Raw genomic sequence first — 27825 nt, 5'->3', positions numbered from 1 at the left:
AGGGGACAGAGGAGTCTGGAGGGGACAGAGGAGTCTGGAGGAGACAGAGGAGTCTGGAGGGGACAGAGGAGTCTGGAGAGGGATGACTGCTTGGAGATTTTGTTTTCAAAATTGATTAATAAAAAACAAATTGAACATGAAAACAGATGAACAGTCAGCCTAGCCGATCATTCATGTGTTTGGAGGAGTCGGGAGAGATCGCTGATGGCCGCGGAAGCATTCAGTCTCCGACTCCCTAATGAGTAGATCAGGAGCCCCATTCTCGTCAGTACAGGTCTGACAATGAGTTTATAATGAGTTATGAACAGAATATAAAGTAAAAAATATTTCAAAGAAATGGAGAAGACAGAAAAGCCCTCAGGACATGAAATGGTTAAATAACTTATGTATTTTTACAAAGTAGGAAGCTTAAAGATAATTTGACACCTGGACAAAAGCTGTGAAACGCGTCTCCAACAACACGGCTGCCGACCCCTCGCTCTGCCGGCTCTTCCTGTTACTGAGGAGGAGCAAAGTTTTTGGCGCCTTTTAACAAATCCACGAACAACGCAGGTTACTCGAGTGTCACATAGTCCCGACGTCCACAGCAGTAAGAGTGTGTCCAGAGTGGAGGAGGACGGGGGTCCAATATAGTCTCGTTATCCTCACCTCCACCTGTTGTCCCTCCATGTCCCCCTATGTGCACCGTTATCATCCCCCATTGTCACCGTATCATCCCTCATTGTCACCGCATCATCCCCCATTGTCACCGTGTCATCCCCCATTGTCCCTGTATCATCCCCCATTGTCACTGTATCATCCCCCATTGTCACTGTATCATCCCTCATTGTCACCGTATCATCCCTCATTGTCGCCGTATCATCCCCCATTGTCGCTGTGTCATCCCCCATTGTCACCGTGTCATCCCCCATTGTTCCTGTATCATCCCCCATTGTCCCTGTATCATCCCCCATTGTCCCTGTATCATCCCCCATTGTCACCGTATCATCCCCCATTGTCACCGTATCATCCCTCATTGTCACCGCATCATCCCCCATTGTCACCGCATCATCCCCCATTGTCACCGTATCATCCCTCATTGTCACCGTATCATCCCCCATTGTCACCGCGTCATCCCCCATTGTCACCGCGTCATCCCCCATTGTCACCGCGTCATCCCCCATTGTCACCGCATCATCCCCCATTGTCACCGTATCATCCCCCATTGTCACCGCATCATCCCCCATTGTGACCGTATCATCTCCCATTGTCACCGCATCATCCCCCATTGTCACCGCGTCATCCCCCATTGTCACCGTATCATCCCCCATTGTCACCGTATCATCCCCCATTGTCACCGTATCATCCCCCATTGTCACCGCATCATCCCCCATTGTCACCGTATCATCTCCCATTGTCACCGTATCATCCCCCATTGTCACCGCATCATCCCCCATTGTCACCGCATCATCCCCCATTGTCACCGTATCATCCCCCATTGTCACCGTATCATCCCCCATTGTCACCGTATCATCCCTCATTGTCCCTGTCCATTGTCGCTCTGCCGGCTCTTCCTGTTACTGAGGAGGAGCAAAGTTTTTGGCGCCTTTTAACAAATCCACGAACAACGCAGGTTACTCGAGTGTCACATAGTGCCGACGTCCACAGCTGTAAGAATGTGTCCAGGGTGGAGGAGGACGGGGGTCCAATATAGTCCAATATAGTCTCGTCATCCTCACCTCCACCTGTTGTCCCTCCATGTCCCCCTATGTGCACCGTTATCATTCCCCATTGTCACCGTATCATCCTTCATTGTCACCGCATCATCCCCCATTGTCACCGTATCATCCCCCATTGTCCCTGTATCATCTCCCATTGTCCCTGTATCATCCCCCATTGTCCCTGTATGATCCCCCATTGTCACTGTATCATCCCCCATTGTCCCTGTATCATCCCCCATTGTCCCTGTATCATCCCCCATTGTCACTGTATCATCCCCCATTGTCCCTGTATCATCCCCCATTGTCCCTGTATCATCCCCCATTGTCACCGTATCATCTCTCATTGTCACCGTATTATCCTCCATTGTCCCTGTATCATCCCCCATTGTCACCGTATCATCCCTCATTGTCCCTGTATTATCCCTCATTGTAACCGTATCATCCCTCATTGTCACCGCATCATCCCCCATTGTCACCGCATCATCTCCCATTGTCACCGTATCATCCCCCATTGTCACCGTATCATCCCCCATTGTCACCGCATCATCCCCCATTGTGACCGTATCATCTCCCATTGTCACCGCATCATCCCCCATTGTCACCGCGTCATCCCCCATTGTCACCGTATCATCCCCCATTGTCACCGTATCATCCCCCATTGTCACCGTATCATCCCCCATTGTCACCGCATCATCCCCCATTGTCACCGTATCATCTCCCATTGTCACCGTATCATCCCCCATTGTCACCGCATCATCCCCCATTGTCACCGCATCATCCCCCATTGTCACCGTATCATCCCCCATTGTCACCGTATCATCCCCCATTGTCACCGTATCATCCCTCATTGTCCCTGTCCATTGTCGCTCTGCCGGCTCTTCCTGTTACTGAGGAGGAGCAAAGTTTTTGGCGCCTTTTAACAAATCCACGAACAACGCAGGTTACTCGAGTGTCACATAGTGCCGACGTCCACAGCTGTAAGAATGTGTCCAGGGTGGAGGAGGACGGGGGTCCAATATAGTCCAATATAGTCTCGTCATCCTCACCTCCACCTGTTGTCCCTCCATGTCCCCCTATGTGCACCGTTATCATTCCCCATTGTCACCGTATCATCCTTCATTGTCACCGCATCATCCCCCATTGTCACCGTATCATCCCCCATTGTCCCTGTATCATCTCCCATTGTCCCTGTATCATCCCCCATTGTCCCTGTATGATCCCCCATTGTCACTGTATCATCCCCCATTGTCCCTGTATCATCCCCCATTGTCCCTGTATCATCCCCCATTGTCACTGTATCATCCCCCATTGTCCCTGTATCATCCCCCATTGTCCCTGTATCATCCCCCATTGTCACCGTATCATCTCTCATTGTCACCGTATTATCCTCCATTGTCCCTGTATCATCCCCCATTGTCACCGTATCATCCCTCATTGTCCCTGTATTATCCCTCATTGTAACCGTATCATCCCTCATTGTCACCGCATCATCCCCCATTGTCACCGCATCATCTCCCATTGTCACCGTATCATCCCCCATTGTCACCGTATCATCCCTCATTGTCACCGCATCATCCCCCATTGTCACGGTATCATCCCTCATTGTCACCGCATCATCCCCCATTGTCACCTTATCATCTCGCATTGTCACCGCATCAACCCCCATTGTCACCGTATCATCCCCCATTGTCACCGTATCATCCCCCATTGTCACCGTATCATCCCCCATTGTCACCATATCATCTCCCATTGTCACCGTATCATCCCCCATTGTCCCTGTATCATCCCCCATTGTCACCGTATCATCCCCCATTCCTGCAGACATTTCCCGTCTCATCTGTTGTCCCTCCATGTCCCCCTATGTGCACCCACCGTTATCATCCCCATTACCTGTTGTCACTTTGTTCCATTTCTCTGATCAGCAGGGTCCTCACAGGAGAGATATGGGGGAGCGATGTCCGGAGATTTCCAGATCACAAATTAATGTCCACAGATCAATGCCATTGCCTGAAATCTGAGATGTGAACACGGCTCCTCCTCTTGTGTTTTGCTGCAGAAACTTTCACTTTTAGAAACCTGACTTCTAGTTTCCAGGAAAACAAAACTATATAGAAAGGGGAAGATAGATCTACTGTGATCATCCCTCTCTGTCTCACCTGGCGACCTGGACTGATGGTAGAGAAAGGGTTAATCACAGTAAATCCAGAGCAAAGCATCGTAATCCGATGTAAATGTGAAACAGAGAGCGCTGCCCTGCGATATTAATTCTGCTATTATATTTATTTGTACAAACAAATCGATAGATACTTTTCATTAATGTATTACGGAGAACGTTTCACTCCAATTTTACAAACTGAAGCTCATGGAACACATGCAAATTCTGGAGGAAATAGTTATATGAACTAAACTTTTTTTCTATAAATGCAATTTTTGATCAGCGTTTGCAAAGTGGTGAATCTTTGTAACATACTCCATTACCTTATTCTGCTTCCTTTTTTCCCATGCTCCATGATGAAAGTGCTCTTTTATCTGGCCAATTCATGAACTTAGAGCAGCTGCTACTCCTGTGTGATCTTCTCTGCTCCTCTCCCCAGGATAAGAGGGGGAAAGTGTAAAAAGTAGTGTCTGGTGATGGGGAGCACACTGGAGTATGGATCCTTGGAAGGGCTGCAGTCAGAATCAGCTGCTCTGAGTGCAGGGACAAGGCAGATAAAACAGCTGCTCTGAGTGCAGGGACAAGGCAGATAAAACAGCTGCTCTGAGTGCAGGGACAAGGCAGATAAAACAGCTGCTCTGAGTGCAGGGACAAGGCAGATAAAACAGCTGCTCTGAGTGCAGGGACAAGGCAGATAAAACAGCTGCTCTGAGTGCAGGGACCAGGCAGATAAAACAGCTGCTCTGAGTGCAGGGACCAGGCAGATAAAACAGCTGCTCTGAGTGCAGGGACAAGGCAGATAAAACAGCTGCTCTGAGTGCAGGGACAAGGCAGATAAAACAGCTGCTCTGAGTGCAGGGACCAGGTAGATAAAACAGCTGCTGAGTGCAGTGACAAGGCAGATAAAACAGCTGCTCTGAGTGCAGGGACCAGGCAGATAAAACAGCTGCTCTGAGTGCAGGGACCAGGCAGATAAAACAGCTGCTCTGAGTGCAGGGACCAGGCAGATAAAACAGCTGCTCTGAGTGCAGGGGCCAGGCAGATAAAACAGCTGCTCTGAGTGCAGGGACAAGGCAGATAAAACAGCTGCTCTGAGTGCAGGGACAAGGCAGATAAAACAGCTGCTCTGAGTGCAGGGACCAGGCAGATAAAACAGCTGCTGAGTGCAGTGACAAGGCAGATAAAACAGCTGCTCTGAGTGCAGGGACCAGGCAGATAAAACAGCTGCTCTGAGTGCAGGGACCAGGCAGATAAAACAGCTGCTCTGAGTTCAGGGACCAGGCAGATAAAACAGCTGCTCTGAGTGCAGGGACCAGGCAGATAAAACAGCTGCTCTGAGTGCAGGGACAAGGCAGATAAAACAGCTGCTCTGAGTGCAGGGACAAGGCAGATAAAACAGCTGCTCTGAGTGCAGGGACCAGGCAGATACAACAGCTGCTCTGAGTGCAGGGACCAGGCAGATAAAACAGCTGCTCTGAGTGCAGGGACAAGGCAAATAAAACAGCTGCTCTGAGTGCAGGGACAAGGCAGATAAAACAGCTGCTCTGAGTGCAGGGACCAGGCAGATAAAACAGCTCCTTCACATCAGTGGGTGGCAGTTTAGGAAATAAGTTAAAGTAATGGAGAATATTGCAAAGATTCAGGACACCACAAAGACTGATCAAAAACTAAATAAATACAAGTTTAGTTTCTTCTTAAGAAATATGTTGCTCAGCAGTTAGGAAGTAAAGTGCATGAAAAATGTGCACAGATACATTAGTAACTATGGACCATGGAGCTTTGCTCCGAGCTGCAGCCCACCAGGACACTCACAATTTTTAGCCTCCCCCATGCAGACGCCCCAGCACATAAGGTAGTAGCCCCGAAGAAACAATTAGACAGTACATTAATGGAATAGGGGATAATTACTGAAGGAGCATTGTGCACATGTGCTCTGCAGAACGCTGGATTCACGATTATCTCGCAGTGTAAACAGGCACTTCAATCATGTGATGAACGAGCAAAATGCTTTTTTATGGGGTAAAATGATCTTTTGCGCAGTACAAAAAAAAATTGCTCTTAACCGTGCATCAACTGGAGTAAACAGAACTCACGCTGCCGATAACCAGGGCGGCCTGTAAAACCAGTAGGACGCACCTTTAAGTAGGTGCAACTATGTACAAGACAGTTTGTGACCATGCACAGTTCATGATTGTGCAGTTCTTTAATAAAAGCAAGAAAACTTGTGCAAACATAAGATCCCTTTAAGCAGGGGACCCCTTTAAGAGTTAACCCTAGACGGGTTTAAAGGCAGGAAAAAGGAAAATGTTTTTAAGAACTATTTACAATCAGTGGTTCGAGGCTTATTTGGATAACTTTAAGGGCTTTAACTGGCATACAACCCTTCTTGGCCTGGGAAGGGCAGAATCCAGGGCTACACCCTGTGCTGGATAGACACCATTGGTTTGTCTTTCGTGTATTGTCATATCATGCGCAGCGATGGAAGTCTGCGTAGCTTGGGTATGGACATTTGCTGCAGCAAAGGTAGCGGCTGCTGCAAGATCAGTCACTGGAACGGAGTCAGCAGAAGTCGCTGAAGCGGGGTTGGTCACCGGGGCAGGGTTGTTCCTCATACCTGCTTCAGATGCGGTCCCTCCGATGCCGTTCTACTCCTCTGCTGGGGTCTGGAACGCTGGTTGCAGGGCCTTGTGCTGCGGCGTCGTCATCTCTGTTTGCAGCATTTCGCTTTCCGGCAGGGCCTTGCTTTCAGGCTTCGGAGCGCCGGAACTTCTTTCCTGCTCCTGACCAGACAAGGCTGCCGACAGACGTCTGGTGAGGCTCCCGCTGGAGGTCTTCTTCTACCCAGCCACAGCTTCCAGCTCCTGGCGCACGAGCTGACAGGTGCGTTCCTCCTCTTCCTTCCGCAGGAGGGCCGGATTCATTGTCGGTGAAGGGTGCAGTTCTTGCAGGCCCTGGCTGGGAGAGTCCTCGTGCTCCATCCCATGCTCCGGGGTCCGCTCACCTCCCTCCGCCATGTTGGTTTTTGGCACCTCCTCCTTCCTCACATCACAGTCTTGGCAGAGGGCGGGCATATTTTTCGCGCCGCTCTGCTGGACCCGCCCACGATGGCACGCCCTTCTTCTCCTGCGCTCCTCATGGTGCTGTAATGGCGGCGGTTTTGGCGGGAATTTTGGCGGTAAATGGTGCTACACAGTCTTTAAGCAAATCACAGTTCAAATACGATTCTGGCACAGTTCTTAGGCGCACATGACCCGATTTTTCAGGCTTAAGTAGATCCTGTTCGTGATGCCAAAAAGATTGGAGCGCCCCCAAGGGCTAGGGGATACTCGGTATCGGGCCCTTCGGTTCTCAAGGGGGATGTCACGGTGGCTGACCCGGTCCGTGGCCCTAGGGGCGTCCGTTGTAATTGGGGGAAAGGTCTTTAAAAGGATAATGTTCGTGACACCACCTGTGGTATTTGGTCAGGGTGACCGACGCTGGTTAGGGGTCCGCTGGGGTGATGTTATGGCAGCCAGATGGTATACCTTCCCACAGGTGAAGTATGTCCCCAGGGTTTTCCAGAGGTGTAGATGGTGGATGGTGTGAGGTGCAGTGAAGAACGAGGACACAAGGTTGCAGTCTCTTTACCTTTACTGAAGGCTTCAGCGTCCACAGTCCAGAGCACCAGATCACAGGGCAGGCAGAGTCCGGTCGGTCTGAAGGCAAATCCAGAGTCCCCTTATCCAGGTGGAAATCAGTAGCCTTCCTCTAGCGCCTGAGTGTTGTAGTCCCTCCCTGCCGAGCTTCTCGGTGAGGTCCTCACAACTGTTGTTGATGTTCTAGATGTTATTTCTCTTTCTCTCTGTCCTCATGATGGTAAGGATAGGACAAACCCGTATGACTGATGGCCTGAGGCTTCTTATAGGGACCCTACGACGCCCCAGCCCCCACAAGTTGCCACCGTGCCTCCTGGGTATGGGTCGGGCAGCTAACGTGGAATTAACTGTCCTGCCAGTCTCTGGAGCAAGGCTTGGAGACGATTGCTCCCTCGGTATTCTGGCTACCGACTTCTGCGCCTCAGAGGGAGGCAGCCTTTTACAGGGCAGAACTCCCTCTGGTTTCCTCTCCTTTCACTATGACTTCATTTCTCTCAGCAACGCAATTCTCTTCATGTCCTTTCTTAGGATGCTGCCACATGTGGGGCAGGCGCAGCTCCGTAACCCTCTATCTAGGCCTCTGACAGGATCCCACCCCTGTCAGGGACCTCTCTGTCTGCAGCTGTTTGATGTTCCTCCTTTCCCCTGTCTGCCTGACAGGTGCTGCCTGTATGAAGCCCAGTCAGATTCTGCCTTTCTTTCCAGTATTACCCAACTGTGAGGAGTGCCCTACTAGATAGCGTATCCACATCCATGTCCGGCTGGACCCCCTGCATTCAGCGTATCTGAGTCGCCTGCCAGGGCCGTGGGGTACCCGGTACCGGGTCCGGTGTTTACAGGGGGAGGTCACGGTGGCGACCCGGTCTGTGGCCCTGGGCGCCCATGTAAAAGGGGAAAGTCTTTAAAGGGATTTGGTGGATAAAGTCTATTGTTTGTGACGCCACCTGTGGTATTCAGTCAGTGGTGACCGACGCTGCTTTAAGGGGTCCTCTGGGGTGATGTTATGGCAGCTAGATGGTATAACTTCCCACAGGTGAAGTATATTCCCAGGGCTCCCGATGTGTAAGTGAAAGATGGACGGTTTCCCGTTCAGTGTGTAATGGTGATATTGATTCCTTCTTCCCATGTGTATAACCTTACATTTATCATTGTTAGGCTATGTTCACACGTTCAGGATTTCCATCCTTTTTTTTTCCTGACTGAAACCGCAGGTCTCTGCAGAAAACGCAGGTGCGTTTTTTGGTGCGTTTTTGGTGCGTTTTTGATGCGTTTTTTGATGCGTTTTTTAGTGCGTTTTTTAGTGCGTTTTTTGATGCAGTTTTGTCTGCAGATTGTCTGTGTTTGACAGAAATAAAGTTTACTGCAGTGGGGGGAAAAAAAAAAAAAAAATGATGTCATTTCCTTGTCCAACCCTTTTCTTCTTCCATCCTCCATTTTGGAACTTACACATCAAAATGAGTGGACGTGCTGAGCGTCGTCCAGATGACAGCCCACGGATCCAGCTCCGCACGCCACACCGGATTGCGATCCTGGGGTTGATGCTTCTAATTCTGAATCGACATGCACGTCAGGTAAGCAGATGTCTGTTTGTTTTATATATTGGGTTATGGGTACATGTCCACGTTCTGGAAACGCTGTATGTTTGGCGCTGCGTGTGGCCGCAGCGCCAAACATGCAGCGTCCACATGTAACAGCATACTGGAGGTGATGTCATGAAATCACGTGTCCACTGTGTGTCATCCGTCAGCCCTGCGACTCCGGACATGCTGCGCGTTTTTTATGATCACAGCATGTCCGTGTTCCTTGTTGTGAAACTGCGGCTCCGCAATGAATAAAACAGGGCCCTATGCGTCGGGTGTGATGATGCTGGATTTGTACAATGAACACATCTGGCATCATTGCGTCCCAGAATGGGGTGGGCCTTCCTGAATGTGGACACGTACCCTTACATAATTGGCATTGTTTTCCTTGCATGTTTGATATATTTTTCTAATTGTTGTGTTTACAAAATATTTTTTTATTTTTCTATTTAGCGGCGGCAGAGAAGACGTGTGCAGAAACGAATGTGGGTGCACCCGCTTGTAGAAGACCGAACTGAGAAGGGGCACTTTCATGTGCTGTACAATGATTTGAGGAGGTAAGTAGAAATATATAGAATGACTAATTTACCTTTTTTGGCTAGCAATACTTGTGAAGTAACCCTTTTTTGTTGTTCTTTTGCAATTTACAGATATCCTGAAAAATTTATATCGTTTTGTCGGTTACCAATTATTGCCTTTGACAGACTGCTTACCATCCTGGCATCCCATTTGACACTGCAAGACACGGTGATGAGGAAGTCCATCTCTGCTGAAGAAAGGCTGCTCATCACCTTGTGGTAAGTAACAATTTTTTTGGGGGGAATGTTGTTAGGTCTGTATTTTACTTGTGTGTGTGTCCAGTATGTGTGATTAAACCCACCCAGTCCTCTTGTTGGACAGGGGGCACACATACACACACACACACGTGAGATACGGCTGAGTGTTGCATGGTAAACCCCGGCTCTGCCGCCTGCACTCTGGAGCGGAGTGTGCACCCACATACCAATACATGGAGCCGCACGCTCCACAACGGAGTGCATGCAGCAGGTCCGGGGATTACCATGCAACACTCGGTCATATCTCGCATGCGTGTGTGCACAAGTCCCATCAGGCCTTTTATTAATGTTTTTTACACCCTTTGTGTTGTGCTGGGTGTTAATGCCAGCATTATTGAATGGTGCTGGACGCATATAATAGCGGCCTTAACTTGTGACATGTTGTAATTACCTTTTTGTGTGACATTTCTAATTTTCTTTTTTGTTTCTTTCCAGATTTTTGGCCACAGGAGAGAGCTATACATCCCTGCACCTCCAATTTAGAGTTGGTAAATCTGCCAGAAGTTGCAGCCCATAGTGATGCCTTCCCCAACCGAGGAGACTTGGCTGCAGGTTGCAGCAGGCTTTCAGTCTGTGGCCAATTTCCCAAACTGCATAGGTGCAGTCGATGGTAAACATGTTCGGGTTCAGCAGCCACCACGATCAGGATCACGCTTCTTTAATTATAAGAAGTATTTTTCAGTGGTCCTGATGGCGGTGGCTGATGCCCATTACAAATTTGTTGCCATTGACGTTGGTGCCTATGGTAGTACTGGGGATTCTCGGGTGTTGCGAACGTCACAGATTGGGATGCAAATTCTTCGAGATGGCGGCACGCTCCCAGCCCCACGACCTTTGCCGGGTTCCACACATCCAGTGCCCTTCGTGATGGTATCGGATGAGGCGTTTCCCTTAACGACAACCCTGCTGCGCCCATACCCACGAAGGGGACTGGATGCCCGACGTAGGATTTTTAATTATCGGCTGAGTCGTGCACGCAGATATGTGGAATGCACCTTTGGGATCATGACTAGTCAGTGGAGGATCTTTCACACTGCCATTCAGTTGGACACAGACACCGTTGATGCTGTGATAAAGGCTTGCTGTGTACTCCACAACTATGCTCGTGAGTACAACACTGACGTTGATGTGGAGTACCAGCAGCCAGTATTTAATCCAGTGGTCAACGGGGGTCTGGGTAGGCCGTCCAACTCTGGTGTGCGTGTGAGAGAATCCTTCACTGACTACTTTATGAGTCCTGAAGGTGCCGTGCACTGGCAATACTCCTGTGCTGGTGTTGAGCAGCCTGACCAGCAGAGAAGGATGCATCTACACTGACCCCTCCAAAAATGTTGCCGACATCGCTGATAACAGTTTTGACAACATCCCGAAGAATGAGAAACGCCAGCAACCAACACAAAAGTTTGAAAAAAAAAATTTTTGTTTCATGTTACCAAAAACAGTTTTAAATAATTGGTTGTAATATAAATAAAAAATCTATTTGGGTGTAATTTTTTTTTTTTTTTTTTATGTCTAAAAAATTGTTGGTGTTTTTTTACGAAAATAATAGCAGTATGACGTATACAATTGTTAACACATCAACACATAAACCACTAATTGATAGCCCATAAACCCAGGATAGCGGCCTTGTCCGCATTGTAATAAAGAAGAGAATATTATGTGTGAAATATAATATATTTAAAAGAACACAAATTCTTTGTAATATTTACAAAAGATTTTTCAATTAGAAAAAAAAAAAAAAAGCCCCTTTCAAATCCAAACGGCAACTGGAGCTAAAAAAAAAACAAAAAAAAACTCTGTGCCACTGAAAACTTTTGCCCACGTTCAATTCAGAAATGTATATTCGGGAGAATAGAGGAAATTTGATCCCTCTGATTGATATGGTGCTCCCCCCATATGCTGCGAACTGCCTCTGTCTCCAGAACTTCCTTGGCTGTGGGCCAAATACTGGGGTCTGGTAGCTGTTGTTTCCGGTGTTCGGTGTCGGGGCCTGAAAAGTCCCAACACCCCCATCAGAACTTCATTGTAGGGAGAAATCGGAGCAGGGTCCTCCAGAGCAGTGAGGGACATCTGGACCATAGACATGAAAAGAGATTGTCTATCCGGTGGCAGGGAGCGTGTTTTTCTTGCGACAGTTAGTGCGAAGGAGTCGCAATGGTCATCAGAACTAGATTTTTTTAATAAATCTAACGTGTCGCAAGCTATTTGGACAGTTTGGTCATCTTGGTTCTTCTTTGTTTTTTGTTTTTTTTTCTCTGCTGCCACCGGATAGACAGCTCTCTTCTCCACTCTCACAGCTTCTGCGGAATCAGATGCTTCAGCAGCTGCTGAACTAGATGTTGATGCAGCAGCTGCTGAAGTGGATGCTGATTCAGCAGAAGCTGTGGGAGTGGAGGTAGAGATGGTCCCTCCCACTCCAGAGGAACTGCCTGCTCCATCCTCTTTGTCGCTGTCCTCCAAATCAGCTACCGACATGTTTCCTTCCGTCCTGTTGGAGAAAAAAAAAACATCAATTTTTCGCACAACATATTATATATAAATAATCATGTGGAGTGGATTTTAACTTACTTTCTCAATGTCCTACTGGTCACAAGAAACTGCAGCTCTTCACTAAAGGGAAATTTACTTTTGCTTGGCGAAGAGCCACTCTTTGAACATTCATTGAGGAACTTTGTGAAACGGTCTCTGATGGAGCGCCAACGTTTCCTCACATCGTTATCTACCAAAAAAAGGTTACAAAATACAACAACATTTTTTGTGAGATCTAAACAAATTATATTTTTAATATACTCAAGGTTTACTAAATAAATTTAATTAAAATTACCAATTTGCTGCTGTGTACTCCCTGGATACTTGTCCCAATCTGGGATAAGGTCGCGCACTATTTTTGTCCAGGCTAGTTCCCGGAAGTATTTATCCTTGTATGATTCATCGGCTGGGTCCCACAAGGCCGGATAATCACGAACCTACAATAAATACAATAGTGTCATCTCATAATCTATAGCACGACCAAGTAATGTTACACAATTGCTGGAAATATTTCAAAGTAACCCCTAATAATTGAACACAAGCACAAACTGAAAACACAAACACCAATAAAAACGTTTGTGTGCAATTGTTTTACCACTAGCTCTGTCGCCGTCAATCCTGAGTGGTTCGTGCGACAATCAACAACATTCATTAAAAAAACACACTATAAACTGAAATAGTTAGGGTAGGGTTAGGGCTCATAACCCTAAGCACCCTACCCCAAAAGGGATCCTAAACATAACCCAACCACAAAAGGGATCCTAACACTAACCCTACCCCTAAAGGGATCCTAACCCTAACCCTACCCCTAAAGGGATCCTAACCCTAACCCTAAAGGGATCCTAACCCTAACACTACCCCTAAAGGGATCCTAACCCTAACCCTACCCCTAAAGGGATCCTAACCCTAACCCTAAAGGGATCCTAACCCTAACCCTAAAGGGATCCTAACCCTAACACTACCCCTAAAGGGATCCTAACCCTAACCCTACCCCTAAAGGGATCCTAACCCTAACCCTACCCCTAAAGGGATCCTAACCCTAACCCTAAAGGGATCCTAACCCTAACCCTAAAGGGATCCTAACCCTAACCCTAAAGGGATCCTAACCCTAACCCTACCCCTAAAGGGATCCTAACCCTAACCCTAAAGGGATCCTAACCCTAACCCTAAAGGGATCCTAACCCTAACCCTAAAGGGATCCTAACCCTAACCCTAACCCTAAAGGGATCCTAACCCTAACCCTAACCCTAAAGGGATCCTAACCCTAACCCTAAAGGGATCCTAACTCTAACCCTACCCATAACTATATTGGGATACTAGTGTTAATGATAGGGTAGCTATTGTAAGGTGGCATTAAGCACGGTTAATAATGGCGAGGCGTCAATAAGACGCCGATCCATTATTAATCCTATTAAGGTTTACTATAATATATGTGGACCCCCTAAAAAAAAAACGTGTTGGGGTCCCCCTATATTTTTAGGCCAGAAAGGCTAAGCAGACAGCTGTGGGCCAATATTTGAGGCCCGGGAAGGGGTTAAAATACCCATGGCTGTTCCCAGGCTATGAATATTAACCCACAGCTGTCTGCGTAGCCTTTCTGGCACTAAAATATAGGGGGCCCCGAAAAAAAAAACGTGTTGGGGTCCCCCTATATTTTTAGGCCAGAAAGGCTAAGCAGACAGCTGTGGGCCAATATTTGAGGCCCGGGAAGGGGTTAAAATACCCATGGCTGTTCCCAGGCTATGAATATTAACCCACAGCTGTCTGCGTAGCCTTTCTGGCACTAAAATATAGGGGGCCCCGAAAAAAAAAACGTGTTGGGGTCCCCCTATATTTTTAGGCCAGAAAGGCTAAGCAGACAGCTGTGGGCCAATATTTGAGGCCCGGGAAGGGGTTAAAATACCCATGGCTGTTCCCAGGCTATGAATATTAACCCACAGCTGTCTGCGTAGCCTTTCTGGCACTAAAATATAGGGGGCCCCGAAAAAAAAAACGTGTTGGGGTCCCCCTATATTTTTAGGCCAGAAAGGCTAAGCAGACAGCTGTGGGCCAATATTTGAGGCCCGGGAAGGGGTTAAAATACCCATGGCTGTTCCCAGGCTATGAATATTAACCCACAGCTGTCTGCGTAGCCTTTCTGGCACTAAAATATAGGGGGCCCCGAAAAAAAAAACGTGTTGGGGTCCCCCTATATTTTTAGGCCAGAAAGGCTACGCAGACAGCCGTGGGCTTATATTCATAGCCTAGGAAAGGGGCCATGGATATTTGCCCCCCCCCCTGGCTACAAATATAAGCCAGCAGCCGCCCCGGAAAAGGCGCATCAAAAAGATGCGCCAATTCCGGCACTTAGCCCCTCTCTTCCCACTCCCGTGTAGCGGTGGGATAAGGGGTAATGAGGGGTTAATGCCACCTTGCTATTGTAAGGTGGCATTAAGCCCGGTTAATAATGGAGAGGCGTCAATGAGACACCTATCCATTATTAAGCCAATGAAAGGGTTAAAAAAAAACACAAAGACTAGAAAAAATATTTTAATGAAATAAAGACACACACTTTTTGACCATATTTTATTAAACGCCTAATCCGTCCTGAAGACCCTCGACCTGAAAAAAAGGCAAAACAAAAAAACAAATTCATACTCCCTGGCCCTGTCCGCAGAAATCCATCGAGGGTCCCACGAAGATCTTCCATGGAGAACAGACACATCCAGAGATGTGTCTGCTCTCCATGGCTGCAGAAACACACTGACAGGAGCCATAGTTCCTGTCGGTGTGTTACTGCGCATGCGCGAGCGAGTTTACCGGCGGTCATTGACCCCGGTACTCTCGCTTAACGGCAGTGCTGCGTGGGAAAGTTCAACGCAGCTGTACTGCCGTTAACCAAGACGCCGGCGCCATTGAACTCCGGGACAGTACGCGATACACTGCTAGGAGCTTCGCTCCTGGCAGTGTATCGCCGGAGAGCAGCCGATCGTCGTGGGACAATCGTTTTATGGATTCTGCGGACAGGGAGTATGAATTTGGTTTATTATTTTTTTATTTTTTCCTTGAGGATCGAGGGCTTCGCCTACAAGTGTGGTGTATGGTGAGTATATACTCTATGTTATGTGTTGTATGTACTGTACTGTGTGTCATGTATGTGTATTGTGTGTTTGTGTTTGGTGTAAACTTTACAATTGTGCTAAGTCGCCGGACACAGGGACAACTCTCCCATCCTAAATACCGGATGGGAGTAGTAGTCCGATACGGCGACTTAGCACAATGGAGGCATATCGTCGCATGGGGACGGACACACAGACTTACCAGATCAATCAGACGCCCGACATCGATCCCCATGCGACGGTATGCCTCCATGATGACAGTCTCTCCGGGATACAGTCAGGACCACACACGCCGCCCACGGACTTCCGCCCACACACTTCCTCCCGCTTCCCCGCACTTCCTGCAGCAGCGGTTCTGCACATCAAACCGCAGTAAAACACGCAGATATATTTTTGATCTGCGGGTTTTACTGCGATTTTGACCTCACAATGGAGGTCTATGGGTGCAGAACCGCTGCGGTTCAGGAAAAAGAATTGACATGCTCCTTCTTTTTTGCCGCAGCTATTCTGCGCGGCTTTTTACACGAAATTCCGGATCATGTGCACAGCAGTGACTGTTTTCCATAGGGTTACATTGTTATGTACCCTGCATGGAAAACAGCTGCGGAACCGCAGCGGCAATACCACTGCGGTTCCGCAGTAAAAAACGCACTGTGTGAACATGGCCTTAACCCTCATCTGCCACCTTTCAGCCCAAGTTTCCAACTTATCCAGATCCATCTGTAGCAGAATACTATCTTCTCTTGTATTAACTGCTTTACATACATACATAGTAACATAGTAACATAGTTAGTAAGGCCGAAAAAAGACATTTGTCCATCCAGTTCAGCCTATATTCCATCATAATAAATACCCAGATCTACGTCCTTCTACAGAACCTAATAATTGTATGATACAATATTGTTCTGCTCCAGGAAGACATCCAGGCCTCTCTTGAACCCCTCGACTGAGTTCGCCATCACCACCTCCTCAGGCAAGCAATTCCAGATTCTCACTGCCCTAACAGTAAAGAATCCTCTTCTATGTTGGTGGAAAAACCTTCTCTCCTCCAGACGCAAAGAATGCCCCCTTGTGCCCGTCACCTTCCTTGGTATAAACAGATCCTCAGCGAGATATTTGTATTGTCCCCTTATATACTTATACATGGTTATTAGATCGCCCCTCAGTCGTCTTTTTTCTAGACTAAATAATCCTAATTTCGCTAATCTATCTGGGTATTGTAGTTCTCCCATCCCCTTTATTAATTTTGTTGCCCTCCTTTGTACTCTCTCTAGTTCCATTATATCCTTCCTGAGCACCGGTGCCCAAAACTGGACACAGTACTCCATGTGCGGTCTAACTAGGGATTTGTACAGAGGCAGTATAATGCTCTCATCATGTGTATCCAGACCTCTTTTAATGCACCCCATGATCCTGTTTGCCTTGGCAGCTGCTGCCTGGCACTGGCTGCTCCAGGTAAGTTTATCATTAACTAGGATCCCCAAGTCCTTCTCCCTGTCAGATTTACCCAGTGGTTTCCCGTTCAGTGTGTAATGGTGATATTGATTCCCTCTTCCCATGTGTATAACCTTACATTTATCATTGTTAAACCTCATCTGCCACCTTTCAGCCCAAGTTTCCAACTTATCCAGATCCATCTGTAGCAGAATACTATCTTCTCTTGTATTAACTGCTTTACATAGTTTTGTATCATCTGCAAATATCGATATTTTACTGTGTAAACCTTCTACCAGATCATTAATGAATATGTTGAAGAGAACAGGTCCCAATACTGACCCCTGCGGTACCCCACTGGTCACAGCGACCCAGTTAGAGACTATACCATTTATAACCACCCTCTGCTTTCTATCACTAAGCCAGTTACTAACCCATTTACACACATTTTCCCCCAGACCAAGCATTCTCATTTTGTGTACCAACCTCTTGTGCGGCACGGTATCAAACGCTTTGGAAAAATCGAGATATACCACGTCCAATGACTCACCGTGGTCCAGTCTATAGCTTACCTCTTCATAAAAACTGATTAGATTGGTTTGACAGGAGCGATTTCTCATAAACCCATGCTGATATGGAGTTAAACAGTTATTCTCATTGAGATAATCCAGAATAACATCCCTCAGAAACCCTTCAAATATTTTACCAACAATAGAGGTTAGACTTACTGGCCTATAATTTCCAGGTTCACTTTTAGAGCCCTTTTTGAATATTGGCACCACATTTGCTATGCGCCAGTCCTGCGGAACAGACCCTGTCGCTATAGAGTCCCTAAAAATAAGAAATAATGGTTTATCTATTACATTACTTAGTTCTCTTAGTACTCGTGGGTGTATGCCATCCGGACCCGGAGATTTATCTATTTTAATCTTATTTAGCCGGTTTCGCACCTCTTCTTGGGTTAGATTGGTGACCCTTAATATAGGGTTTTCATTGTTTCTTGGGATTTCACCTAGCATTTCATTTTCCACCGTGAATACCGTGGAGAAGAAGGTGTTTAATATGTTAGCTTTTTCCTCGTCATCTACAACCATTCTTTCCTCACTATTTTTTAAGGGGCCTACATTTTCAGTTTTTATTCTTTTACTATTGATATAGTTGAAGAACAGTTTGGGATTAGTTTTACTCTCCTTAGCAATGTGCTTCTCTGTTTCCTTTTTGGCAGCTTTAATTAGTTTTTTAGATAAAGTATTTTTCTCCCTATAGTTTTTTAGAGCTTCAATGGTGCCATCCTGCTTTAGTAGTGCAAATGCTTTCTTTTTACTGTTAATTGCCTGTCTTACTTCTTTGTTTAGCCACATTGGGTTTTTCCTATTTCTAGTCCTTTTATTCCCACAAGGTATAAACCGCTTACACTGCCTATTTAGGATGTTCTTAAACATTTCCCATTTATTATCTGTATTCTCATTTCTGAGGATATTGTCCCAGTCTACCAGATTAAGGGCATCTCTAAGCTGTTCAAACTTTGCCTTCCTAAAGTTCAATGTTTTTGTGACTCCCTGACAAGTCCCCCTAGTGAAAGACAGGTGAAACTGCACAATATTGTGGTCGCTATTTCCTAAATGCCCAACTACCTGCAGATTTGTTATTCTGTCAGGTCTATTAGATAGTATTAGGTCTAAAAGTGCTGCTCCTCTGGTTGGATTCTGCACCAATTGTGAAAGATAATTTTTCTTGGTTATTAGCAGAAACCTGTTGCCTTTATGGGTTTCACAGGTTTCTGTTTCCCAGTTAATATCCGGGTAGTTAAAGTCCCCCATAACCAGGACCTCATTATGGGTTGCAGTTTCATCTATCTGCTTTAGAAGTAGACTTTCCATGCTTTCTGTTATATTTGGGGGTTTGTAACAGACCCCAATGAGAATTTTGTTACCATTTTTCCCTCCATGAATTTCGACCCATATGGACTCGACATCCTCATTCCCTTCGCTAATATCCTCCCTTAAAGTGGACTTTAGACAAGACTTTACATAGAGACAAACCCCTCCTCCTCTCCGATTTTTACGATCCTTTCTAAACAGACTGTAACCCTGTAAGTTAACTGCCCAGTCATAGCTTTCATCTAACCATGTCTCGGTTATTCCCACTATGTCAAAGTTACCTGTAGATATTTCTGCTTCTAGTTCTTCCATCTTGTTTGTCAGGCTTCTGGCGTTTGCGAGCATGCAGTTTAGAGGATTTTGTTTTGTTCCAATCTCCTCACTGTGGATTGTTTTAGAAATGTTCTTACCTCCCTTCTGAGTATGTTTTCCTGGGTCGTCTTTGTTCGAGTCTAATGTTTTTCTTCCCGTCCCCTCTTCTTCTAGTTTAACGCCCTCCTGATGAGTGTAGCGAGTCTTCTGGCGAATGTGTGTTTCCCAGGTTTGTTGAGGTGTAGTCCGTCTCTGGCGAGGAGTCCATCATACCAGTAATTCACACCGTGGTCCAGGAATCCAAATCCTTGTTGTCTGCACCATCGTCTTAGCCAGTTTTGTATCATCTGCAAATATCGATATTTTACTGTGTAAACCTTCTACCAGATCATTAATGAATATGTTGAAGAGAACAGGTCCCAATACTGACCCCTGCGGTACCCCACTGGTCACAGCGACCCAGTTAGAGACTATACCATTTATAACTACCCTCTGCTTTCTATCACTAAGCCAGTTACTAACCCATTTACACACATTTTCCCCCATACCAATGGGGTGGGAGAAAATAAATCGCACGGCATACGGACCATCCATATGCCATCCGTTTGTTACAGATACCTTACCATTCTGTGGCAGAGAACACTGTAAACGGTCTTGTAAATGATTGTAGAAAAATAGTTGCAGAGAAAAAAAACGCACTGCATACGGATGTCATACGGATGCTATGTGAGAAAAATCGCATTGTACTCGCATGGCACTCGTCCGTTTTTTTCAGTCTAGATTACGGACCGTTTTTTTTTTCTCGCAATCAAGTATGAGCCCTAAGTGAAGTTTCCAGCTGAGGGAGGACCCGTCCTGCGCCCGTGGGGCTCGTATCAGCTGCCAGGATGGAAATTATCTCCGCGGCGTCCCGTATTAACGTTCTCCGAAGTTTATCTGTGCATTACACATATCAGGGATTCCCCTCGGATTATTATAATGCCCGGAAGTGAAATATGCTGCCATTGTGCAAGACAAGACTTGTGACGAGGCTGTGTGGCGAGGACGGCTCCACCGGATGATGTGCAGACACCAGGGGAATCATGGAGTCTTCCCTCGGGGCAATGGCGGCTATTTTTGGTTCACTACATAAAGATTAATTCTTCTTGATTGTTTCCCTTCATCAATCTAACATCATTCTCCCTGCGCAGCCATTCCACAGTGCACTGCTCTTACTGTAAAGAAGCTTTTCCTATATTAGTAGAGGGTCCGCCTTTCCTCTATACCTACTGTACACGATGTCCATCAGGTTCTTCTTATTATACATTGTTTATATAGCGCCAACATATTCCGCAGCGCTTCACATAGATTACAGGTCTGCAAGGGTAAAATTGAGTGTGATGGTGTCCATAGCAACCAATCAGAGCACAGCTTTCATTTTACCTCAGCAGTATAAGACATGAAAGCTGCCCTGTGACTGGTTGTTATGGGCAGTAAAGACAGATTTATTTATTTTTTAGTCACAGTACCTAAGAGTGTGCTGGTGTCCATAGCAACCAATCAGACCACAGCTTTCATTTTACCTCATTACTATAAGAACTGAAAGCTGCTCTGTGATTGGTTGCTATGGGGCGTGGCGGCAGATTTTCTTTTGAGCAGAGTTGATAGCAGTGTGGTGGCGCTGCTCACCACGATTCCTGTCAGTATTTAGTGGCTCTGGTTGATTAAGGCTAGTTTCACATTTGCGGTTGAGTCCGCAGCCACAAACACATGAAAAACCGCATGCAAACGCAGCGTTTTTTTTTTTATCTGCATCAGCTTATGCATGCGGTCAAAAACTGCAACGTTTGCATGCGTTTGAGCTTTTTATGCGCATGAGTTCTAAAGGTGAAAAATTTAACAGAAGAAAAATCTAGCTAAACAGACACCACCAATGGGACAACAACAGGCGTCTGATGGGATCTCTATATATAGACCCTTGGACTGCTGAAATCTTCAGATTTTGCTCCTGTATTCTGTGTCATTTCAACCTGGATTTGGATATAAAGCTGTTTCTTGCCTTTGTGTTTGCTTGTGAGCAACAAAGAAATAGAGAAAGATAGAGGACACGGCGTCAGCATTTTTGGAGACACCCCATTATCGAACTCCGGGAGAGCCATGGAGCCTACCACACGCTATACAGCGAGCTCAATGCCAACCCGAAAAAATTTGTGGAATATACCAGGATGTCGCAAGAGACCTTCCAGGAATTGCTTGGTCGTGTCCAAGAAGCCATCCGTAGAGCGATTCCACCAGAGGAACGTCTGCTGGTAACATTAAGGTACGTAATAATTCAAAACAAATGCCAGTCATAATTATTATTGTTCTGCCATGTATTAATTGTTTTTTCCTTTATGTGTTTTGCAAAAGTCCATCATAAATATTATTTTCGTAATTTTTTTCTTTCTCTGTTTGGCAGGACATGAGTGTCCTGTCCGAGGCCTTCTGCCGCTGGCAGGAATACCCCGAAAAACCAGTGGCAGAGGCCTGGGACAGGGGAACACCTGATGGACCAGCTTCCCGGTCTCCAGTCTGTGTTGCCGGCCCACTTGCTGCTGCTCTGCTGGATGGCTGGGAAGGGTCCGTGGCTGTTCGAGGAAGGACCGCTCCAGCTCCAGGTTCCAGGGTGCTGCTCCATGTTCTGTGAACAGAAATGAAAAACATTAGTACCAAAAATTTACAATAGTAAAAGCACCATCTCCTGTGGACTAGAAAAATACAGATTAGAGAATACAACACAATACAATACACCACAAAAATACTTAAATTCTCTGAGCAAGGACTGGTCTCAAAAATGCCAGCATGTGGTGATATTTGTATTTTCTGATCCTTGCTTCAGCACCACTGGGAACATGGCTCACCTGGTGAAGGTCCTTGTTGAAGCGATCTTTCATCAAACGCCAATGGGTTCTGACTTTATTCACTGTGAAAAAAAGAAAAAATTGTTAGACAATGCACTTTCGGCCAGGATCACACAACTGTGTATGATGCGAGAAACTCGAAGGAGTTCATCGCATCACACAGAGTTGTGTGATCCCGGCCAAGGTCAATGCCGCATCACACAGCATTGAAATCCTTACCAAATTCCTTGTGGACCCATGGTGTGGCGTTGTCCCAACCATCCATCATCGCTCGGGCCACCTCATTCCACAGCCGCCGTATCACCACGTTGTCCGAGTGCTGCTGAACCCGGGTGTCCCACAACAGAACTCGCTCCTCGACCAGGGAAATGAGAAGGTCATTATCAAGGAGGTCTTCATCCCGTTCTGGAACCTAGAAAAGAAAGAAAGACATTAATGTTGTAAAGATAAGAAAAAGAAAGAAAACAAGAAATAAAGAAAACAGGAAAGAATAAGTTAAAGTCAAGAAAAAAATAGTAGTCAAGACAAAAAGGGATGTTAGAAGCAAAGTGAAGAAATAAAAAACAGGCAAAAATAATATAGTCATGAAAAAAACCAGTCAAGTATACTTACACGCCGTCTTGCCACCCGAACTTGTGCTGGCTGCTCCTACTCTGCCTCAGCTGCAGTGGAAGAACTGTCCTGATAAAGGAAAAAAAAATTGGCGACATGTATATTGGTCACAGAGAATACTTACCAATCAGTAGGGAATGTACTCACTTCATTTTCCCGTCCAGCACGTTCAGAGCAGGGTACTCCTTTGAAGACGATGAAGAAGACATTATGAATGCTGCAAGAAAAAAGAGACAGAAATTAGTACATACTAAACATAGAAAAAAGGACAGACAGACATTCGCTTTTATACTCACATTAGCTAAAGTTGTGATTCTTCATAGATGAAGAGGTTCCAGTCTGGTTCCAAGTCTGTAGAGTAGTGGACTGCCAGTGCCCACACCTTCTTTTATCTATCTTTGTGTGGGGGGTGGCTAATCAGTGTACAGACATGTTTACTCTGGAAAAGCACATAGTAACATAGTAACATAGTTAGTAAGGCCGAAAAAAGACATTTGTCCATCCAGTTCAGCCTATATTCCATCATAATAAATACCCAGATCTACGTCCTTCTACAGAACCTAATAATTGTATGATACAATATTGTTCTGCTCCAGGAAGACATCCAGGCCTCTCTTGAACCCCTCGACTGAGTTCGCCATCACCACCTCCTCAGGCAAGCAATTCCAGATTCTCACTGCCCTAACAGTAAAGAATCCTCTTCTATGTTGGTGGAAAAACCTTCTCTCCTCCAGACGCAAAGAATGCCCCCTTGTGCCCGTCACCTTCCTTGGTATAAACAGATCCTCAGCGAGATATTTGTATTGTCCCCTTATATACTTATACATGGTTATTAGATCGCCCCTCAGTCGTCTTTTTTCTAGACTAAATAATCCTAATTTCGCTAATCTATCTGGGTATTGTAGTTCTCCCATCCCCTTTATTAATTTTGTTGCCCTCCTTTGTACTCTCTCTAGTTCCATTATATCCTTCCTGAGCACCGGTGCCCAAAACTGGACACAGTACTCCATGTGCGGTCTAACTAGGGATTTGTACAGAGGCAGTATAATGCTCTCATCATGTGTATCCAGACCTCTTTTAATGCACCCCATGATCCTGTTTGCCTTGGCAGCTGCTGCCTGGCACTGGCTGCTCCAGGTAAGTTTATCATTAACTAGGATCCCCAAGTCCTTCTCCCTGTCAGATTTACCCAGTGGTTTCCCGTTCAGTGTGTAATGGTGATATTGATTCCCTCTTCCCATGTGTATAACCTTACATTTATCATTGTTAAACCTCATCTGCCACCTTTCAGCCCAAGTTTCCAACTTATCCAGATCCATCTGTAGCAGAATACTATCTTCTCTTGTATTAACTGCTTTACATAGTTTTGTATCATCTGCAAATATCGATATTTTACTGTGTAAACCTTCTACCAGATCATTAATGAATATGTTGAAGAGAACAGGTCCCAATACTGACCCCTGCGGTACCCCACTGGTCACAGCGACCCAGTTAGAGACTATACCATTTATAACCACCCTCTGCTTTCTATCACTAAGCCAGTTACTAACCCATTTACACACATTTTCCCCCAGACCAAGCATTCTCATTTTGTGTACCAACCTCTTGTGCGGCACGGTATCAAACGCTTTGGAAAAATCGAGATATACCACGTCCAATGACTCACCGTGGTCCAGTCTATAGCTTACCTCTTCATAAAAACTGATTAGATTGGTTTGACAGGAGCGATTTCTCATAAACCCATGCTGATATGGAGTTAAACAGTTATTCTCATTGAGATAATCCAGAATAACATCCCTCAGAAACCCTTCAAATATTTTACCAACAATAGAGGTTAGACTTACTGGCCTATAATTTCCAGGTTCACTTTTAGAGCCCTTTTTGAATATTGGCACCACATTTGCTATGCGCCAGTCCTGCGGAACAGACCCTGTCGCTATAGAGTCACTAAAAATAAGAAATAATGGTTTATCTATTACATTACTTAGTTCTCTTAGTACTCGTGGGTGTATGCCATCCGGACCCGGAGATTTATCTATTTTAATCTTATTTAGCCGGTTTCGCACCTCTTCTTGGGTTAGATTGGTGACCCTTAATATAGGGTTTTCATTGTTTCTTGGGATTTCACCTAGCATTTCATTTTCCACCGTGAATACCGTGGAGAAGAAGGTGTTTAATATGTTAGCTTTTTCCTCGTCATCTACAACCATTCTTTCCTCACTATTTTTTAAGGGGCCTACATTTTCAGTTTTTATTCTTTTACTATTGATATAGTTGAAGAACAGTTTGGGATTAGTTTTACTCTCCTTAGCAATGTGCTTCTCTGTTTCCTTTTTGGCAGCTTTAATTAGTTTTTTAGATAAAGTATTTTTCTCCCTATAGTTTTTTAGAGCTTCAATGGTGCCATCCTGCTTTAGTAGTGCAAATGCTTTCTTTTTACTGTTAATTGCCTGTCTTAGGCTGGTTTCACACTAGCGTTTTTGAACGCATGCGTTTTTTAAAAAAAACGCATGGTACAAAAACGCATGTAAACGCGTGTAAACGCTGCGTTTTTTTGACGCACGCGTTAAACGCGTGCGTCAAAAAAACGCAGCGTTTACACGCGTTTACATGCGTTTTTGCATGCGTTTGCGTTTTTTGTGCATTTTTGGGAAAAAAAAAAAAAAAAAGGTTACAATAACCAACCAATGAGAATAGAGTGGGCTAGAGAGGGCGTACATGATTGGGACTCAATATATAGACCCTAGGGGTACATAAAGTTTCAGAGCTTGCTACTGTTTCCGGTGTCACGATGGATCTTTCAATAGCGAACTTTAATTTCCAACTGGAGTTCAGCTTCAAGATTTTCCTTGCCTGTGTTTTTGCTTGGGAGCAAGACCGAAACCGCCAAAGATGGAGAAGGAGACAGCGTCGGCGTTTTTGGAGGCACCCCATCATTGAAGTGCGTGAGACCCGCGGAGCATATCACACCCTGTATGCGGAGCTGAATGCCAACCCGGAGAAATTCCAGGATTACACCAGAATGTCGCAAGATTCTTTCCGTGAATTACTGTCTCGTGTCGAAGGTTCCATACGGCGACAGGACACACGGCTCCGTAGAGCAATTCCACCCGAGGAACGTCTGTTGGTGACATTACGGTACGTTCCAAAAATAAACCAATGATAGTCAAATTTTGGGGTTATGACATGTATTTTGGGTTGTTTTTTTAAAATTTTTCTTATTGAAAAACAACATAAAATAAGAGCCGTTTTATAATGTTTTTTTTGGTTTCTTTTCCTTCTAGATTTCTGGCCACAGGAGAGAGTTTATCTTCCCTGCACTTCCAATACCGCCTTGGAATCTCAACCCTGTCCGGAATTGTTGTGGACACCTGTCGTGCGTTATGGAATGTACTCCGTGAGGAGTTTATACCCGTACCCACCGTGGACATGTGGCGGGAAATATCCAAAACATTTTTGAACGTGTGTGATTTTCCAAACTGTTTAGGGGCGGTGGATGGGAAGCACATCCGCATTGTTAAACCTGCAAGAACCGGATCTGAGTTTTTTAATTATAAAAAATATTTTTCGATAGTGCTCATGGCAATAGCGGATGCGGAGTGTCGCTTCATCGCCGTGGACGTTGGAGCTTTTGGCCGTGGCAATGATTCCCAGACCTTCAAGAGCTCTGATATGGGCCGCCGTGTGTATGGCAACAATTTTAATTTCCCACCTCCACAGCCTCTCCCCAACACTCAAGGGTCACCGCTGCCATTTGTTATGGTTGGGGATGAGGCCTTCCAGATGTGTGAAAATCTCCTGAAGCCATATTCTAGTAGGGACTTGGACCATACTCGCAGAATATTCAACTACAGACTGACAAGGGCAAGAAGAACCGTAGAGTGCAGCTTTGGCATTCTGGTTGCAAAATGGCGCATTCTCGCAACAGCCATCAATCTAAAAGTGGAAACAGTGGACGAGGTGGTCAAAGCCTGTGTGGTTCTACACAATTATATAATGGCTAAGGAGCGACCCCACATTGAACTTGATGAACCAATTTCACACCCATTGCCCGATTTTCATCATCACCCGATGAGGTCAACTGCAGCCGTTGGTCTTATGCGTGACCAATTTGCGGCCTATTTTGTGTCCGATATTGGACGGGTTTCATGGCAGGACAATGTTGTTTAAATGTCCTGTTGTATGTTAATGTTTACCAAATATTAAATACTGATACCAATTTTTCAAATTAATAAACTTTTTTGTGTTCACCAGGTCTCCTGTCTTTTTCCTCTCTAAAGGTTGAACAAAGATGGGCAGTAGTAGTATATCATAATTTGTAATCCAAAACAAGGAGTGGGTGATAGTTGATGAGGTAATAATTTGATTTTTTTAATCATAATTGACCTCTGTTGCACTCCCTATTTTGGTTTACAAACAATGATATAAACACGCATACTTATAATGTAACCAGATTTAAATTTCTTTATTGGTAATCTTCTTGACGTCATTGCGTCACGACTGGCACGCTCTCTATTCCCGTCAAGTCAAGTGTAAGAAATAATGAATTCATGATGAACATAAACATGATCATGAATTCAAAATTTCTTACACCTGCCAAGGTGAGGATAGATAGTTAGCGTGTGCCAACCATTGTCCCATCAGTTTGACAAACATTGTCACATAATGTGCTATATAGAATATGGTGAATATACAAGTCAGTAATCAACTAAACAGGTCAGGTGTCTATTTTGACATCTGACCGGTTCAGTTGAGTTCTGAACTTGATTTACACCATTTTCTCTTTGTACAGTGACACTACACTAGTTAAAAATTAAAAATAAGAGTATGGAAATAACTACTATTTTTTTGGCCAACTCATATCTGTATACTAAAGAAACACATATAGATGTTGTCTGGTATTTTATACTACTGGAGATATGTGTAGGCCAAAAGAATAAAAGTGTGTAAACGCAGTTTATTGGTGTGTATTTAGAGCGGTGAAAGACACAATAAACCAAACATAATTGTTGAAAATAAACTTTTTTTTATTGGGGAAAAACACAAATTTATTTTTTTTTACCGCGCCGGGTTGAACCACGCCGGCTTGGGGTTGAGTGCCGTAACTGGGGGGTATTTAGAACTGAAGCCTGGCTCACCGTGGAGGAGGCAGAGGTTGCAGGAGAATGGGCAACA

General features: G+C 45.5%; 2 protein-coding genes and 1 long non-coding RNA gene across 6 annotated transcripts in view; 1 reads left to right on the top strand and 2 right to left on the bottom strand.

Annotated features, from left to right (window-relative positions):
• LOC138681062 (putative mediator of RNA polymerase II transcription subunit 29) overlaps positions 1-3737 on the bottom strand; it is a 35851-nt gene extending 32114 nt beyond the window's left edge. For all 4 annotated transcript variants that reach the window (XM_069768283.1, XM_069768284.1, XM_069768285.1 and 1 more), the window contains exon 1: positions 3591-3737. In XM_069768283.1, coding sequence (XP_069624384.1) covers positions 3591-3610 — 20 coding nt within the window. In that variant the 5' untranslated portion in view covers positions 3611-3737. The remainder of the gene's footprint in view (positions 1-3590) is intronic.
• Positions 3738-8785: 5048 nt separating this feature from the next.
• Positions 8786-9880, top strand: LOC138680505 (uncharacterized). The gene is made up of 3 exons (XR_011321624.1): positions 8786-9061; positions 9524-9627; positions 9721-9880. It is a non-coding gene; the product is annotated as an uncharacterized lncRNA (long non-coding RNA).
• Positions 9881-11730: 1850 nt separating this feature from the next.
• Positions 11731-15786, bottom strand: LOC138680908 (uncharacterized). The gene is made up of 4 exons (XM_069768117.1): positions 15736-15786; positions 12731-12872; positions 12475-12625; positions 11731-12394 (listed from the first exon to the last, which is right to left on the bottom strand). The coding sequence occupies exons 1-4, from the start codon at positions 15784-15786 to the stop codon at positions 11731-11733; spliced, it is 1008 nt and encodes a 335-aa protein (XP_069624218.1).
• Between the last annotated feature and the right edge of the window lie 12039 nt (positions 15787-27825).

This window comes from Ranitomeya imitator, chromosome 5 (assembly GCF_032444005.1).
Source record: "Ranitomeya imitator isolate aRanImi1 chromosome 5, aRanImi1.pri, whole genome shotgun sequence".
Lineage (NCBI taxonomy): Eukaryota > Metazoa > Chordata > Amphibia > Anura > Dendrobatidae > Ranitomeya > Ranitomeya imitator.
The sequence above is the reverse complement of the archived record's forward strand: the minus strand, read 5'-3'. Positions and strand labels throughout refer to the sequence as shown.